The sequence below is a fragment of the Camarhynchus parvulus genome, chromosome 9 (genome assembly GCF_901933205.1).
Source record: "Camarhynchus parvulus chromosome 9, STF_HiC, whole genome shotgun sequence".
Classification (NCBI taxonomy): domain Eukaryota; kingdom Metazoa; phylum Chordata; class Aves; order Passeriformes; family Thraupidae; genus Camarhynchus; species Camarhynchus parvulus.
The window spans coordinates 21,277-39,392 of record NC_044579.1 but is presented as its reverse complement, the minus strand read 5'-3'; the positions used below and the strand labels follow the sequence as shown (position 1 = coordinate 39,392).

Sequence of the window (18,116 nt, the reverse complement as noted above, 5' to 3'; positions counted from 1 at the left end):
TAGAGAAAGAATTACAAGGACACAAACAATGGAATACAGCATGAACCCCAGTATCTTTGCCACTGGAAAGCTGAAAAAGAACAAGAAAACAGCTAAACCTGATTGAAGTTGGGGTTTGAGTGCCATTTTTTGGGGTTTTTTTGTGCTTTTTTTTTTTGGCATAGAGTTTATGTAAGTTAAACTTTGTGTTTTGCTGTTACAGATTTTGATATTTAGAGATAAGCTGGAAAAATAATTTGCAATTATGAAGGAAGATTTGGCCTTTTTTTTCTTATGTCCATTTTGCAAGTAAGAATTTCACAGGCAAGAGTACCGTTTCTATGGCTAGTCAAGCTACATCATTACTCATGTGAACATATGCTGACATTTTGTAAAATGGCTTAGTATGATTATGAAAACAACAAAAACCAATTACTAGTATTTTTTTCATCTATTAGATTATTATTTCCAAGTTCCAAAGCCATATATAACTTACTGAAGGTAGTACTAAGCTTTATGGTCTCTCCCAAGAAAGCCATTAATATATCTGAGAGAAAAAACCTGAGCACAGAAAAGTCCTGTCTGATTTGATGGAGCTGTTCAGTAAGCAAGTGGTTAAACACCTCGGTGTTCTGACTGTTTGGGATTTTTCTTCTGCTTTTCATTATCTGTAAGTAGTCTTTGGCTTTTGGCATTCTCTTTTGTGACGTTTCAATGGTATGTTCTAGGAGTAAGCTTTTGGAATTATTTTTAATTCCAAAGATTGTGTTAGTAGCCTGTCATTCTGATTTTGACTGGGTTTTGTTTGCTTGTTTGGGGGATTTTGGTTTTTGTTCCTCTTTTTTTTCTTACCTTATACATAAAACAAAGATGTATATGGAAAAAATGCTTCTTAAGCTTTTAAGAGTTGCTCTGAGCTGTCACCATTTAAGGAAAACCTTAGATTATAGGCTTCATAATGGCAAATGAAGTTCCAATATTTGAGTTGCAATCTAAGCAGTGATGTGATTCTTCTGAATAATGATGTTTAGAGTATAGTGCTGTTTTGACTACGTTCAGATTAGGGCAGAAAACTGCTTGATGTATCAAGTGATGCTATTGCAAGGGGAAAAAAGGATTTTTGCTTTTCTGCAAAAGCTGCCTACAGCAATTGTGAAGGTAATAGTGGCAAATAATGACATAAAGGTCATTTTATTGAAAATAAGCTGCATAGAATTTGGTATAGATGTCATACCTTTCCTGAGGCCATGGTTAAACACTTGAGCATAGTATGAGTTACAGAGGCTACAGCAGAATTCTTTTCTCAGGTTATCTTTCTTCACTAACTGTATTTGTTAACCCAAAACATGCTAGTTTTCATCTTGTTCAGCATCTCTCCTTATCTTATTGTATTAATGTAACGAAACATACATGCTAAACCAAATTTTCAGGCAGGTCATAAGTATCATACTTTTATACTTTCTTGGTTCTCTCCAACTAAGCTTAAAAAGAAGTAATGTCCCTACTCTCCAGTATGAATACAGACAAGGGGAGGACAAGGTAGACTGTTTGGCTTTAAAAGAGTATGTTACCATTTTCCATAGAGTAGTCTTTGAGTATGCAGAACTCTCCAATATTTGTTTGATAAAGTATACTTTTGTCATTACAGACTGTAACTAGTAATCCCTCCTGCTTTCACACAACTTCAAATTTATATGTTAAAAAAACAAACAAAACAAAACAAACAAACAAACAAAACACAGCAAAAGAAAAACCCATACAGGAAAGGGCTAGTTACAACCTGCATTTCAGATACTATGTTCTTTTAAGTAGCTACAAGCTACTTTGGTTTGGACCTCATCTTTTAGCATTTTTTCTAAATGGTGAACAACTAAGTCATAGAGGAATTAAGCAGTGAAAACAAGTTAAAATAGACCAACCCTTACACTCATATTATGTCTTCTGCTTTACCAGCAAATGGTGAGAGCTTGTTGATTGTCTATTTTATCTCTAGGCTCAAGATTTAGTACCATCACTAAACTCCAGCCAAAATCCTTCTCTACTAGGAAATAAGGAATTAATATTTTCGTAGTGTTGCTGGATTTGTGCAAGGTACAGCTGTCAAAAAACACTAATTTTGATCTGGTTAGACTTTTGACTAAAGGGTAGAAAACCTTAGTACAGATGACAGGCAATCTGTCTGTCATTAGCATGCTTTATTTTTACTGCTTTTCCATGTGTCTTGGAGTACATGTAGCCTGAGTGTGGCAAAAAAAGCACTTCCCTTACTGTCTTTATATATGGAAAGAGTAGTTTTCCTTACCAGGGTAGGTACAGTTACTTAAGCAGCTATGTAAGCTTTCTTTGCCAAAGTAGTATCACAGTTGCTTTTATGACTAAGTTCAATGTACAGGGCTTACATTAGGGATGGTGTTTCTTTAGTCGCTTGAAAGAAGGATGCCTTCTTCCCAAACTTCAAGTTACTAATGTAAACACCTTCAGTAGGTACTTCCTCATATATTGTCCTCATATATTGTCCTTGCCCTGTCCTATATTTATGGCAAGTTAATACAGGGATTGGCCCTAAACAACTCCCTAGCAAATGACTAAGTACTTCTAAATAATTATGAACTAAAAGATGGACATTTGCTAATGAGAGCTTGAGTAACATCAGCAAGGCTTAAGGGGTATTTACACCTGTTGAATATTTTAGTTAGACTGCTTTAAAGCTCCTTTTTTTAATTGCTCAAGAGTTTAGGGAAGACAGAAATGCACGACAACTTTTTATTTTTGTATCAAGTGCAACATTGCAAGGAACAGATAAAACTCAGTTTACTAGTCCCATAGTATACAGAACTGAAAAATGCATTCTGCCATGCTGCAGGCACTGTGCGTAAGAACCTGGTCAAAATTTCAGTGCAATTGTGACTGGAAGAGCAAAGCAGTGCTATTACTGTTACATGTATGTATCCCAGTGTCATTAATACATTTATGGTAAAGCAGAATGGCTACCACTCAGTGTATGAGCAATCCCGTGAATTAGATTTTACATCTAAAACAGCAAGCAAAGGAATCAATGCTAATCACCTAATGAGGTGAGGTAACAAACCCAGTTTAAAGAATATGTTGAGCCAATTGATCAAAACAGAAGAAATTTTAAGCTGAAAATACCTGGCTTTATCTAGTATGGAGAATTGGAAATTGGGCAGTAATAGGTGGCCCAAGGATTCTGCTTCCTAGCTTTTGCTCAGTCTTCGTCTGTAGCACTGCAGAGGCCTTCAGCCAAGAAGTTTTTCCTCAAGCTACTAGCAAGTGTAACTGACCACCATCTATACCTTTCTAGCTGTTAGTTCTGGCACAAGTCCTTGCATCACCACTGTTTGAGACAGGCACTTCTACTGAAGGTAGGTATCAAGTTTCTTCTTGATGTTGTCAAAGGAATCCACTCCCATATAGTCAGCTTGGCCCTGTTCCCACCGTTCCTTGCGTTCTTCTGAAGATTCAGTTGGTAATAGTGGTGATACTGATACGTGGGACACTGCCTCTGTAACTTCTGCCTGAAAGGAAAGGTAGAGTAAAAATACAGAAATACTTTGCGCAGCTAAAGCGACAACAGGCCATAGAATGGGACAACGAAGTTGATGCTATCATGCGCAGTAGCATGCATTGCCAGTGGGTAGGGATTGTGCAGCTTTCCTAGCAAAATAACAAAGCAGAGTTACAGATGTTAGCAAGGAGAAAAAGAAAGAAAAAAGTAAAAGTTCGGTTCTTCATACCTCTCTACAGAAGCCACAAGAGAAAGCCAGAGTATAGACCAAGCCCGATAGCTGCAAATAGTTTGTTAGAAAGATGCAAGATTACCAAGAGAAGCACATCTGAAGAGGTCAATAACTTTGGTCTTAGAAAGGCTGAGAACTTAAACTGGTTCAGGTACTAAGCTAAGACTAAGAAGTCCGCAGTCAGATGCAGGCTGCTAAACTCTGTGAATGAGAACTAGAGTTAGAAGCATTACTTTGGTTGTCCTAGGCAATGTGATTCACCATGCAAGATCTGTATGTACATATTTGCATGCTGAACTGGGGTTCTTCTGCTTGAGAACCTTATTAGCTGCAACACATTAAGACTTAGACCCTTCTCTGTATAAATTAAAGAAGTTACTACATCAAAGAAGTTACTACAGTATAAGACCTGGTGCTACATTAACTATGTACACAGTTTGTTTTAGGCAAGCATACAGCCATGTCCAAGACCTGTCTAGCATGCTTCTCTTTTATAGTATTATTTATTCCAAGCTTAAGAGAAGAAAACTAAAATACCCTGCATCCCACAAACTAAACCACACCCATGCTTTGAGATGGACAGAGGGAAGGGAAATTGATGCAATGGTAAATAACCTGTCATCCATACTTAGGTATGGATGCACAAGATTATTAGAGCACGTACCATATTTACCCCTGTAGTAATTTCTTTAACAATTCCATGCTGTTCTAGTAATGGTAAAACATCAGCTATGTAGGTGTCCCACCACATATTGAGGAATTCTGGGTGAACTATTTTAGGGTCATCCATGTTGCCCTTTATGCTTTTTGTTCTGGAGTCATATGTATAGTTCCACGGCTTTGTGCTTCCCAGGAAATGCACTACCTTAGTATTTGCACCAAACCTGTTGGGCAGAAAAATTTTAGAAGTCAGGTTGTACATGTGTCTAGAAAACAAGTTTAGACAGTCAGACATAACTTTTTTTAACCTGTTATTTCTGTATTTGTCCAGAAAACAGAAATATGAATATTTAAGTGGCTAAATACTAAATGATCAAACTGCCAATGCCTATTGGGACTGAAAGCATTGTGAAACAATGGAAAAAATGCAAGCTGAATTCTACATTGCACTAGTCAGAATACAGCCAAAACCTAGCGGTCTGGGCTATTTAAATACTTACAGACAAATCAAGTCTTTAGGGTCATGTCCATAGCTCAGGGGAGAGCAGTCTCAAGCAGCCGTTGCAATCGGAACTGGTTTTAAAAGTGAAAAAGATTCTACTCCAAAGTCAGCAAGCCAGAGAGTTAAGCATTACAAGTATTAGGTAGAGAACAGTCGGCGTTAAGAGTTACCCTTTCAGTTTATAGCCCTGTAGAAATGGATCATTGGATGGCTCTGCTGCAAGGAGACCATGTCCTTGAAAAATAGCAACTTTGTATAACCAAGGCATTTCAGAACACTCCTGATCTTGGTGCAGCAGGGTCTTCCTTAGACAACCCTTACTTCCTAAATAACCTTAGGGCAACCGTGCGTGGGTTTGTTAGTGGGTTGTTTTTGTTTCTTTTTGAAACCATTTAAACTATTTTCAATATGGACTTCTAGCTTTGTCCCAGCTGTTATCAGTATGTTCTTCTGTATTAAAAGTAAAGATGAGATGCACCTCTTCTCAAGTAAAGAACTAAACACTGAAAGAGACAACATTCATGTCATTCCCCTACAGTTCCAGAGCTGGGTTTTAGCTTGATTCAGTTTTGTGAACAAGCAACAGTAGTCTGTCTGCTAACAGTGACTATTTCACCTAGTTCCGTTTGTATCACATTAGGCTTTCTTGTCAACATAATATGACTGAAATGGAGAGTAACATCAAGTAGCTTGGCTTATGTTTTGTTAAGCAGATGCTGGTCATTTTGACCAGGACTTGGCTGTTAAAGAGTTTTCTGTATGGAGACCATATGGGTGTGTTTCAAGAGCCACAGAATATTCAAACCAAGTATGCATTTGGATGGGGTTGTAGGTTTCATACTATTTTAAGGTCCTTGACTATATTTCAATGTTCATGTTCAATGTTTTCAATACAACTGAACTTACTGCAGAATGAAGACTTGTGCGTGCATGAAAGGCCAAGTATTTGCTTTAACTGCATGAAAAAAAGTGTCTTCAAGAGGTCAGTTACTGGGCTTTAACTTTAAACCCCAAAAGTCAAGATTTAGCGTAAGGAGACTACCTTAGTTTTATTAGCTGTCAGTACTAAACCTGAGTTTTCTTCATCTTGGGCTGCTGCTGTTCTAAGGAAACTTATTGTTCAAAAATCAAGAGAATAGAATGCATAAGAAGTATCACGACATTTGTTGCAAATAGAGAAGTACACTCTTGGTATCCTGTCTACTTACAGTCAAAACAACAGATGCCAAGCTTCTACAATGTTTTCAGCATCTGCTTTCTAGATAATTTCTGGACCTGCGATACTTTTTTTGGGCATTTAAGCTCAACTGTTAGGAAGTTTTATGTCCACACTGGCCTCAGCAACTAATCTGTCTTTCCACATCTCCCAGAAAAGTCCTTCATCAATGTTTTGAAGTCAGAGAGCATTTGTCATGAATTGGCATTTTCCTTTGGAAAAAGGATTACTGAGACTGCTGTGAAATCTAGTCTCACTGTACAAAGCTGCAAAAAACTTAGCTATTACTGTCAGTAGGTTTAAATTTCACTATATTCTAATTGTTGATTATCAAGAGTGTAGCTGCTGATCTAACCAAGGGAACTTGTTCCACCTATTGAGCAGGGAGTGTTGCTTACAAGGGCTGTACTTCCAGCATTCTATTTTTGAAGGTCTGATGAATTCAGTTAAGCAACTGATTTGATCAGTTAAAGATAATTTTTGTCAAGAACTCTCAGATCCAATTAGTGTTCTGTGGCAACTAAGTAATTTGTAGAATTAAAGTCATGTGACTAACAGCCAGCCACGGAAAGAGGGCATACTTTACAATAGATGTTAGTTTATCAAATGCTATCCAGCTACTTAGTCATTCCGAGGCTTGCATATATTTCTTTAAATAAGTGTTCCACTTTTAGCATGACAAGATTCCAAATAGTATTCTGATCACAAGACATAGTTTGATCTTGAGCCAGCAAGGCCTGCTTATGCCAGCTGCTGCTTTAGACACTAGTAACCTGATGTCATTCAGAGATCAGATTGTTTTTATGCACTTGGCACTTTCCCTCTTCCTTGCCTCCAACTTCTGTAGCTCATAATAGATAAAGAGTTTCTGTGTAACACTTCAGTTTCCCTTCTTTTCCCCCTCACCCCGCCCCCTTTCTCCTGGATGGTTATAACACTTTGCGCAACCCTGCCTCTGCCATGCAGTTTACTCACTAACACTGCTAGCTAGGGAGGATACAGGCTTTGTCACAGAGGAAATATGCAGTGATATGTGATTGGCTGTATTCTTTGTTCCATCTTGCTGTTACTTAGGGAACTGACAGAGGTCTAGAAAGACTGTTAGGAGAGAATTCTAGCTTGATACAAATCTTTGTTCACCACACTTATTTGAATGGTATAGGTTGATTAGATGAAACTTTAACTACTGGTTGTTAAATACCCCAAGTAACTGGACTGAAGAAAGGGCAAGTTATCTAAGTAGGAAGGATACCACCAGTGACATGCTGAAGGTCAGCTCCAGTTGATTAAAGAGCCTACTGCCATTGGTTAGAACTTGTCTAAACTGTATCCTGTACTGGAGGAGTGGTTTTTCCTTTTGCAAGTGACCTGCCAAATGTGCTTACTCAACTTCAGTGTTATCACCAGGCATGAGTGGTTTAAGCTGCAGATACAGCTGAATTTGATTTTCATCAATTCAACTTTTTTTTTAAAGAGAAGAAATTATGATATTTTGAGTGGCAGGAACAGTCTACTTCTAAAAACCTGTGTAAGCTCACATCATGCCTGTTCATTCTGTTACAAGAAATTAGTTTATGTAAGCTCTGAAGGCCTTCTTGAAGTTTTCAACTTACGCTTTAAATGCTGGAAGGTAGGAATATACAGAAGTGCTGCTCAAATTATAAATAAACGGTAGATGTTTGCTCATGTCTGTTGTTGCCCAGCTGCTGAAGAAGGTGTTTAATAACCCCTGATCTGCACCTAAAAGAGAAAGCATTAATAGGCTACGAGCATCAGACAGCTATTTGAAAATCTTTTTCAGTCACTTTACTAAGCAGGAGTCAGTAATGCAGTTCTCGTGTCCTGTCGAAGTCTGGCACAGAGCACTACAGTCCTATTTGTGAACAACCCTGTAAACCTTGCAGCCTTTGAATATTCCAAAAATGCAGAGAATGAAATAGTATATAGGGGGTTACTTTTGTTAAAGATAGGAAGCTGCTCACAAACTCTGTCATTCAGTTTCTTTTACAGCTTAAGTTCAGTCTGTATAACACAGCAATAACACCCCACAATAAAACAGTACAACTGAGCATTGCTCAGCTGTAGCTCAGAAGATCAAATGGCAGCAATAAGTTTTATTACTTATGCTTACAGATGCATTCCCAACATCATCTCACTATCAGAGTTAGGGTATCAGTGGCCTGTTTGACCTGCAATGCCAGATGCATCTACCTCTACACTGATCTGATAAGAAAAGCACATGTAGTCTTCTTGACAATTACAGTAGAACTCTATCAAATTCCTTAACAGATAACAGGTGTTCCTAATTCTGTACTAAAAAGCACCTGACTAACCACTAAATGAGGATAACAATCTGTGTTCAGAAGGGTCATGTGTTAGTTTGCAAGTAGAGGTTGTTACAAGGTTAAGTGAATCTGAAGTTGTTTGGTATCTCAGTAGTAGATTAGCTAAAAAATAAATATAGCCTTCAGGCCAGAGCAGACTACTTAATAAGCAGCAACTGAGAAATGAAAACTTATTTATCTACATCCATTCATTCTTTATCACAATGAATACAATTAGTCTTTAAATGGTAATAATCCCTCTTATCAAGGAGATTGAAGGGAGTCCTCTGACTTGCTGTATTCTTTCACCTATCATTGCATGCACAAGTAGCATTGTTAAGGGGTAGGTAAATGGATAGCTTAGTTAGCAGACAATGTTTCATTTTAATGTTTCATTTTCTTAAGCACTCAGTCTCTGCTGACTCAGGAAAAGGTTTTTATTGGCCTATGATTCGATTTAGGGCAGTATTAAGGTTTATACCATCAGTGCCATTTGAGCAGAATTTGCTTTTTGCAGCTGAAGTATCTAGACGCTGAGCATAAACTTAGATGTACGGACAGTACACTGACAAATATAAATTCTAGGTATCCTGTTACAGCTGTCAGCATACATGCAGATTGCAAAATGAGAAACAGCCAGAGACTCGGTCCAGCAATTTCAAACCTCTGACTTGCCTCTCAATCCATAAAGGAAGGAAAGCACTTTTGAAAAACTGATATCCATCATAAGAGAACCGAAGGGGCAGCAACCGTGTATTTAACTTACTCTACAGGACTTTCTCTTGCTCAGATTGGTTTACATCCTTGGCCTTTTTTCAGATTGCATGCATTTGTGCCAAAGCAGACAATGAATGCAGTATCTAGCTGTCCTAATTCAGACTTCAACAGGAGTATTGTTATATAAACAGGATCTCACACATAAAGTGAAAAATCAGGCAGTACTTAATATTAACTACATATTTACAGACATATTAAGGTACAATACAGCAAGATTATTTTGGTTCCCAGGCTAAAGAGCACAAGAGGATTGTCTAAGCAATAGCAACATTCTTAAGGTAGCAGTACCACCAGATTTCTTCTAAAACCAAACTCTTCTTTCCTATCCACTACTTTTAGATTGTATCTAGAGTAGTTACATGACATATTCTTTATTATCTACAAACGTGAAGTTTAGACAGACCGAGTAGATGTCTACATAAGTAGCCATCGTTCTTCCATTTCTGGACAACAGTAATGGAGGCAGCTGTCAGCTGTTACATACAAGAAATATTCTGGAAGGTCTTCTATGCCCTAGTTACTCCTACTGCAGACAAGGCACTTGCAGCTTGACTTCAACTACACATAGTTTGGTAGGTTGTTAAGTTTGCATCCCTGTGTCCCATTAAAAGCAGTGACCCTTCATAGGTTTCTCTTACTAAGTTTCCTAGGCCCTTTTATTACTCTCTAGGTCAATTTAATTTTCAATTCCCTTTCTCCCTACCAAGTTCCTGAGCTCAGCAGTAGCTTATACAGACGGTCTAGGTCTCCATGGCATCATTACTCAGATCAGTGCTACCATTTAATAAAAACTAAGATTTTGAAGCTGAAGTACAAATTACAGTTCTAGAAATTCCATAACAAAACAATTAGGCACTGTTTTTGCTGTTAAGTGCTGCAACAATTGCTTTGCGTTTAGGACAGAGGAACTTTCACCATTGCATGGCTTTAGCATTCATGTCAAAAAGCATATTGTAAAAATAGTTCTATTCATTTGGGGGTTTTTTGATTGCTTGCTTTTGCGGGGATTGGGGTTTTTTTTGGAGGGGGTAGGACAGGGTGTTTGGTTGGTTTTGGGGGGTTTTGTTTGTTTTAATGCAACAATTCAGAATTATGCTACAGATTTTGCTATAGCTGGTGATCAGTTTGCACCTTTGACCTGTATTACATGGCAGTATTCATTTTCATTAGGTAGCATTGAGCATGCAACTGCTCAATGTTCTTTAGAAGAATCCCTACAGTAACAAGGATTATTCTGCAGACTAGGAGTGACATCTGAATATTTTACTTTTTACAAAGTTCTGAGAGGTAAGTCAACATTACCTTTTATCTGAGAGTTTCATTTTATGGTCTTATTTACATCGTTTTCTATATTTTTTTTCAGTTAGACTTTGTTTTCTACCACAGTAGTTACATAATGAAATTAAATGACAGGAGACAGTGATACTCCAAAGCTTTTAACTACAGGTCTCTCCAAGGGACATAAGCTTTTCCTGCAACAGTAAGAGATTAAGTAGACTTACAGGACAGCACAACTTGGTTTCTCAAGCTGAAACCTGGTACAGTGGCAGATCCCAAGTAACCTATGGTAGGAAGCAGCCAAGGCTACTACATGCATTTGATATTGGGTAAGAGACAGTCACTACCTACCCTATAATGACAGGAAGCCATCACATAGCATACAAAGAGATTTCTGTATCTTCAAATGTTTGATTCTCTGAAGCTGTGCTCAAGTTGACCAGTACTATTTTTTCTATAGCAGCTTGAGTTAGTATAGAACATCCAAGCCTTGAATGTTAGGAATGTCTGAAGCATAGTACTGGAGTTTCATTTCTTGTTATATGATTCTACACCTGTTAGTCTGGAGGCCAAACGCAGTTTTTATTTCATTAAGCCTGAAAAACGTAATTCTACTACATATTGTAATGATAGCCTCTATTTCTGAGAAGGATACAATTTTTGCATGGTTGCATTGAGAATTCTATCATACAGAGTCCCCATGAGATGTATGTGGTTACTGAGCCATCCCAAATACTGTTAGACCATTTTGGTCTAACTTACACTGAAATACAAATTAATACATACCATCAAAGCTGCCTTTCTCTGTGGCAAACTGTAACAGCTGACTGTATGTTTCAATGGAAGGTCGGTAAACAAAAACTCCTGAATTAAAACAGTCAGGCCAGCCTGGATCTGGTGCTGCAGATAGCTCTTCTCTCTCAAAAAGCTCATCTATATTTGACAAAACCTAATTGTAAAGGAGTTTAAAAAAATGCTTTTAGGTTAGGAATTGTGGTATCATGTTTTTCATGGATTTTGGCAAATACACTAAGACATGAAAGGAAGTTCTTTTATCAGTGTTCATGTTACAGAAGACAATACTTGACATAAATAGTCCCCACAGACTTCATAACAGTTAATTTAGTTTAAAAGGCACACACATTCTTACTCTTACTAGTCCATCTATTATCCCTACTCTTAAAAAAAACCCCACAGAAAAAAAATCCAACAACCCTGATACTAGGCCTTTGAGAAGTACCATGAGACATAGCCACTTACCATTGTGTCTGCATCCATGAAAACACATTTTGAAAACTGTGTCAGTTCCCAGCAGTGAAGCTTTGTTAGTGTGATGCCCAACTCTGGTCTTTTCATTAACGCCAAGTGTGCTGAATCCCCACTGTCCAAGACATTTACCAATATGACTTCATCAAAGACTTTTTCCAGCACTCTCCTGGGGAAGAGTCAATTGGCAAGATTTAGTTCTGGTGTTACTCCAACAGCAGACCACATGACAGATTCCGTAAAGAGAAGTGGAATAACAGGAAACCTGGCAACATTTCTTGTTGAAAAGTAGTAAGAGTTGACTGCATATTTTGGAACACACAAGTACACCTGTCTGCCATAAAGCTTGTAATGTGCACATTTTGGGGAACAAAGAAGTCTTTTGGGTTTTTTTTTTTCTTTCACAGAGTTTTAGTTGGCATTGCTATCTAGTTCAGTAAGTCATGCACTAAGCTTTTTTTTCATCCAGACTCTAATATCTAGCAACTTAAAAGCCTACTCTGAGCAGACAATTAAGAAATGGGAAGCTGCTAGACTAGCTTGAGCAGGACAGTAGTTGAATCCAAAACAGCTGAGACACAATTTTATGCAATATTTACACTGTTCTGGATTTGTGACATTTGAGACATCTGCCTAGACCTAGTTACTAAAACTTTCTTTATCCCATGAAGTCTTTTCAAGACTAACTTAGTTATGGCTGTGGGTACAAAATGTTTTGAACCAGTATCATATTCACTAAAGAGTGACAAACTTTCAGGCAGTGTAGTGAAATTCTGTGGCAGATATCTAACCCTTGCTTTACCTTCAATAGAGAATTACCATCAGTTCAAGAGATTAAGGTGTTCATGCTGCTTAAAACAGGAAACATCAGTAACGTCTTACTGTTGTTCAGCATATCTTGAATGCTCAGCAATTACCAGTACAATTTAAGCCCCACAGAGCTTTTAAATGAGTTTTGGAACTCTGCTTTGCCAGGCAGTCTTTATCCTGACAGTTGGTGGGTCAGGGCTTCTGAACTTCAGGCATACTTTGTTAGTGGAGACAGGGTGAGAAATGCAAGTTCCAATTACACCATTAGGTACATAAGTATCACCGGTCTAAGGGCACAGTACTAGGTGGCTTTCACTAGCACATAGGCACATTTAAGGTTCATCTTAGAAGAGCACACTCACCTAGTAGGATGAAATGGATGTTCCTATATGCAACATTTTAAAAGCGATACAACCGTTTAGCTGCCAGGAGACTCCAGGGGAAGTCACTGCATTTTTTTTATTGAGTCACCTCTCTATTGTGTCTATATATTGATAACTCTTTTCAGAATTACTTCCCATGTAGAGAATCTTGACTTTTTATCTGTAGTTCCCATAGTTATCAACTGTTTCGTGGTTTGGGTTTTTTTTACCCTCTTACATGTGGAAAGAATCCAGTCCACTCCATAGTGAGACTATTCTAAGGAGGCTGTAGGAAGCAGTTGCCTCTTACTTTCATTTGATGTACTGTGGTGACCTTGTTAGATGCCTCTGTTCAGCTGCTGATTTGACATACTTGGTGCTACCTCAGTTCTGCTCGCTTCTCCCATGATAAAATTTGAAGTGTCCGCTAGATTTCAATAGAGCTTGTGTTATATTATGTCAATTGGGAATATTTCTGCAAAACAAACAAACACTAATTTCCTGCCCCCACCTCCACATGCATACACATAGCACTAACAAATGCATGGGCAATATTACATTATCGGACAATTCTAAGCAGGACTACAAAAGAGCAAAGATCCAGCAGACATATCAGTATCAAGTAACGGCTTAGAGCTCTAACTGCAGACTATTTGTTTAACTCATTATAGGGAAGAAAAAAAAAAAAAAAAACACACCAAAACATAAACAGTTTCATGTTTGAAGAACTTACAGAACTCCAGATAAGTTCTGCTGAAATTAGCTGTTTAGCTTCCAGAGCTTTGAAAGGTTACTATTAAGAAAGTTAACTTCCATTTTTCAACCTGCACATCAGCAGGAACTGTTGCAGTCTGAAGCATGTAAGTGACCTTACCTCATAAGATCTGAGACCTGAGGAGTTATGAGTGCAGTCAGCTTCCTTGTTGTTCTATACTGTTGCAAGGATGAACCAAGTACCAGCGCTCCTTTCACATAGGAGTCATTTGTGGCTAGAGTCACAAAAGACTGGTCTGGAAGAAATGAATGTGGTCAAGTTAGCACAATCCGCTACTTTATTCTGAGACAGATACATTAGAAACCTAGTATTGTTAGGTAATCTTGCTGTGAGACCTCTAAGATGTGCCCTTTAATTCTGTGTACAGGGCCTTCCTACATGACTCAATGAAGCAGATTGTTTGCATAGCTATATTTGCTATTGGTAACTTGACACATGGCAAAATGCAGTAAAATGACCCACAAAATCAAGACTGTTTCAAGAGAGCACCAGTTCAAATTTGCCCACAGGTTAAATAAGTCATGCCAAAAGTAGAGACAATGCAAAATTCTAAAGACCTCTACTTGGGCCACTAATATGCTATTATACAAAAACTGTTTGGAGTCTGGGTTTGCTTTTGGCCTAAAGTTAGTGGATGTAGAGTTTCTCTAGGTTCAGCTCTCAACCTTGAAGCTAAAGCAGCGTAAAACTTGCAATTCATTTTCAAATGAAAGTAAGCATTGAATTATATCTTAGACAACAGTTTTAAGTTTTGCTAGCTCAGGATTTTGCAGATGAGTTGTTCTGCAACCCATGATTGCAGCTCTGTCACAAGAATGCAAGATTTAAACGGGAAGTAACTAGTACTACAAAAAGCAATTTAGAACTTGCAGGAACAATTTTTACTCTTTGAACAAAAAGAGGTACAATAATCTCCTGCTCCAGCTGTATCTTAAATATAGATTAAGACAGATTGTTTTACCCTATAGTACTTATTGAAGCCATATTATACAAGCTTTGCCTTCTTTCATGTTGTTTTAAACTGCCAGAGGGGGACTCATAAAAGCAAACAAGTAACTTATAAAAGCTCTTCAGTTCACTGTTAGCTATTTTAATGTAGACCTCCTTTCAAAGTTACATTGCTTTACAAAGCATGGTCTTTCCTACCAATCCATTTTCACTCTATCAACAAAACAGTTTCTTCATAAGAATTTCAAGAGTCAAATTTATTTTAGCAACTTTGATTTCTTTTCATTACAAAAGGTGTTAACTAGGTTAGATCAGAGTGAGAGTTCTGGGCACTTAAAGGCTTACTATCAAGCCTAGTAGCAAGATTCAAATACTGACTCCTTTCAGAAAAATTGTTGTTTGGCACAACGCCTAAACTCACAAGGCAGTCATCATCAATATCTTTTTAACTTAATATTCCCTTAACAGTTGACGGCAGACAATCACGTACCATAACTGCCTATAAGCTCTGCAAACCTGGTCTGCAAGATCTATAGACCAGCTACAAAACCTTCTATTTTGCTTAGCAGCAAAACCAACTAGTCCCAACGGATTTAGATTATAGTGGTCAATCACAAAGATAAAAAAAGCTTCTATAATGCCAGGAATAAAGATATTTTCTTTCAATTTACTTTTAGCTGCCTATTAGTACTATTTCATATTCAGCAAATCTGCAGAACAACTTTATGTTTCTTTAAAGGGCAAGAGTGTAATATTTTAAGTTGTATAAACAGCCTCCTAATAGGACAGGGTTTTTCACTTGGTAATTTGCATGTTACCATTCAATACATGGAAGTCTGACACTATGCTCTCAGACAGCTCACTAAAAATCCAGTGTAGACAAAGTGGGATTGTGCCCAATATTCATCTGAAAGTTGTTTGGGTTTTTTTCCCCTAGCAGTGTAGCACTAATTGTTAAAGTGACCTTGCCACTGAAAGACAGATCTTTTCTTCATTGACCTGTTAGCAGGTACACTTCTATTCTGTCTCATCTTCTTGAAATGGAATATTCACACACAAAGGTCTTTAGGGAAATAAAGTCAATTTAATGATGCAGCCCCCTACTGCGTCCCAGCTCTAGGAGGAAACTTTACAACTGCTTGACAGGAGGTTAATATTGCCAACCTGGAGACCATCTAAGTCAGCATAACTTTCCAAACTTTCAAATAAACTATGTTTTATTCTATATCTAAAGTTTCTATTGTATCTACTCTATATCATCCTGTGCTCAATATCATCTGTATATCATACCTAAGCGTTCTCTTCCATATAATTTCTAAGTACATGAGCTCATGCTACAATTTGGGCAAGACCAGTTGGTGCTTACTATGGAAGTTATATCTGCAAAAGACTAGTCCATTCTACCAAAACATCAAGTATTTCAGCTGTGTGGGTCTCCCTTCTCATCCTTTCCCCCTTCTCTGTAAGCACTTTCTTCACAGAATCTTGTGTTTACGCAGCAGCCACTGCTAGGCCTGAAACGTAATGAACTCTCGGTGAGAGTATGTCCTCAAAACCACATAGAATGAGAGGCAGTTGCCCAGCTTCCTAATTGACTTACCCAGACAAAACCATGCTACTTCAGAGAACTCTTTGGCTGCCCAGTTCATAGACTATAATATCTCTTTGCAAGAGTTTTTGTGCTAGCCCTTACACACCCACTAGCATCCCGGAAGTCTGAGCTAGAAGCGATCTTTCATTTGATGGCATGCAGAGGTTACTGGAGTGCTTGCCCCAGATCATATAAAACTCTCCTGGAAGATTTGTCCTAGGCATAGCCAGAGTTCACAGGTGCTTGCCTTTTCTCCTATTCTCTGAGTTAGGTCAGAGATAGGCTAGTATATCTCATTTGTTTTTGAGTACAGGATTCCTAGAGAGACAGGAGCATCTTATCAAGACATGCATCAGAGGGCACACTTCCTGCAGGCTTCCAGACCTGAAAATGAAACCGACTTTGCTGACAACTTTAGGTGAAAATCGGGGAAAAAAAAGAACCCCCCCCCCAAAAAAAAACCCAAACAAAACAAACAAACAACCCCAAACAACAACAAAAACAAAAACAAAAAAAGAGTCGAAGAAAGAAGTAACACCTACATGGAGAGCCGTAAGGACCTACTCACTGCAAAGTATCAAAATCACAGAAATCACAAGCTCTCTCCGGCGTTTCAGGAGAGGGCTGGGTTTTCCCCTGTGAGCCGTTGTACCCCTACAGTGGCCTCTCTGGCCCATCCTGCTCCCCGCAACGCGGGCGACATCCCTCCCGTTAGGGGACGGAGCCTGGGGCAGAGCATCGACCGAGCTCTGGGCGGAAAGAACCGGCACCGTACACGTCCTCTCAAACCGCACAGCGGTGCCCGGCGGGACGGCTCTGAAACCCCCGCTAGCAGCCCCTGCCCCCACCAGCCGAAACCAGCTCGCCGCCCCGACGGCTGCCTAAAAATAGGCGCGGCCGCGGCGATCCCGCCGGGGCGATCCCGCGGCCGCGTGGCGGCTCCTCGAGCGCGGCCCGCGGCCCTCGCGAAGAGCGGCGCGAGCCGGGCGGGCGCACACTGACCTGCCATGGTTCCCGAGCGCAGGTCGGTGCGGGAGACACGACGGCCGCGGTCGGGGCCGCGCTGAGGCCGCCCCTTATATAGGGGCGGGGCCAGCAGCGGCGCGTCAGTGGCAGACGGAGGACGCCCCTCCCCGAGGAATCCCCGCGGTGCCGCGGGCGGAGCCCCCGCCATGGCCTCCCGGGGCGGCGGCACGTCACCCCCCCTCCTTCCGGGGCCGACGCCGCGTCCTCTCCGGGAGGCCTCAAACCACCCCCCGCCCACCCACTCCCGTGCCTCTCGGGTAAAGCGGAGCTCGAAAATGCTTAAAATACTCCGCTGCGCGAATAGAGGGTAGGACCGTGTCAGGGTGCTGTGGCTCAGGCTGGGAGCGGCGGTGGTACACAGGAGGAGCGTTGCTTCTGTGGTCGCTAAGCCCTGGGGGGAGAAGGACTAAAACTACTGGGAACAGCCTGGTCCCGTCCTCTTGGCACTGCAGGTATTAGTACAGGTGGATGGGATCCGCCGAGCTGCCTCTTCTCCAAGGCTGAACGGTTGCAGCTGTCTCAGCCTTTCCTCCTAGGAGAGATGGTTTCTTGTCCCTTCATCGTCCTTGTGGCCCTTTGTTGCCCTCTCTCCAATGTGTTCATGTCTTCTAAACCGGGGAGCCCAGAACTCAGCATAGCCCTGCAGGTGTGGCCTCAGCAGTGCTGAGCAGAGGGCAGGGATCCCTTCCCTCCACGTGCCTCGTGCAACCCGGGATACCACTCACCTTTTCAGGAAGGGCACATTTAGGCTCGTGTTTAATTTCGTGTCCCCCAGGATGCCCAGATCCTTTCCTGTGGTCCGTTACCTTCCTCAAGACAATGAAATATGACTGCTTTTTGATTA

At 39.9% G+C, this 18,116-nt stretch overlaps 1 protein-coding gene and 1 long non-coding RNA gene across 2 annotated transcripts in view; one reads left to right on the top strand and one right to left on the bottom strand.

Moving 5' to 3' along the window:
* Window positions 1–18,116, top strand: part of LOC115906857 — a 40,379-nt gene that overhangs the window by 4,248 nt on the left and 18,015 nt on the right. The window lies entirely within an intron of this gene.
* Window positions 2,154–17,376, bottom strand: GYG1 (glycogenin 1). Its single transcript, XM_030954379.1, has 7 exons — window positions 17,249–17,376; window positions 13,807–13,942; window positions 11,755–11,929; window positions 11,281–11,443; window positions 7,729–7,855; window positions 4,402–4,621; window positions 2,154–3,515 (listed from the first exon to the last, which is right to left on the bottom strand). Exons 1-7 carry the CDS (start codon window positions 17,253–17,255, stop codon window positions 3,354–3,356), a joined length of 990 nt encoding a protein of 329 aa, XP_030810239.1. The 5' UTR covers window positions 17,256–17,376; the 3' UTR covers window positions 2,154–3,353.

What these genes read in the sequence shown, in the direction of transcription:
- GYG1 (XM_030954379.1), bottom strand. An exon ending in TCATGGATGCAGACACAATG is followed by an intron (nt 11,444 to 11,754) that starts GTAAGTGGCTAT and finishes CTTTACAATTAG; the next exon opens with GTTTTGTCAAATATAGATGA. An exon ending in TACCTTCCAGCATTTAAAGC is followed by an intron (nt 4,622 to 7,728) that starts GTAAGTTGAAAA and finishes TCTGCCCAACAG; the next exon opens with GTTTGGTGCAAATACTAAGG.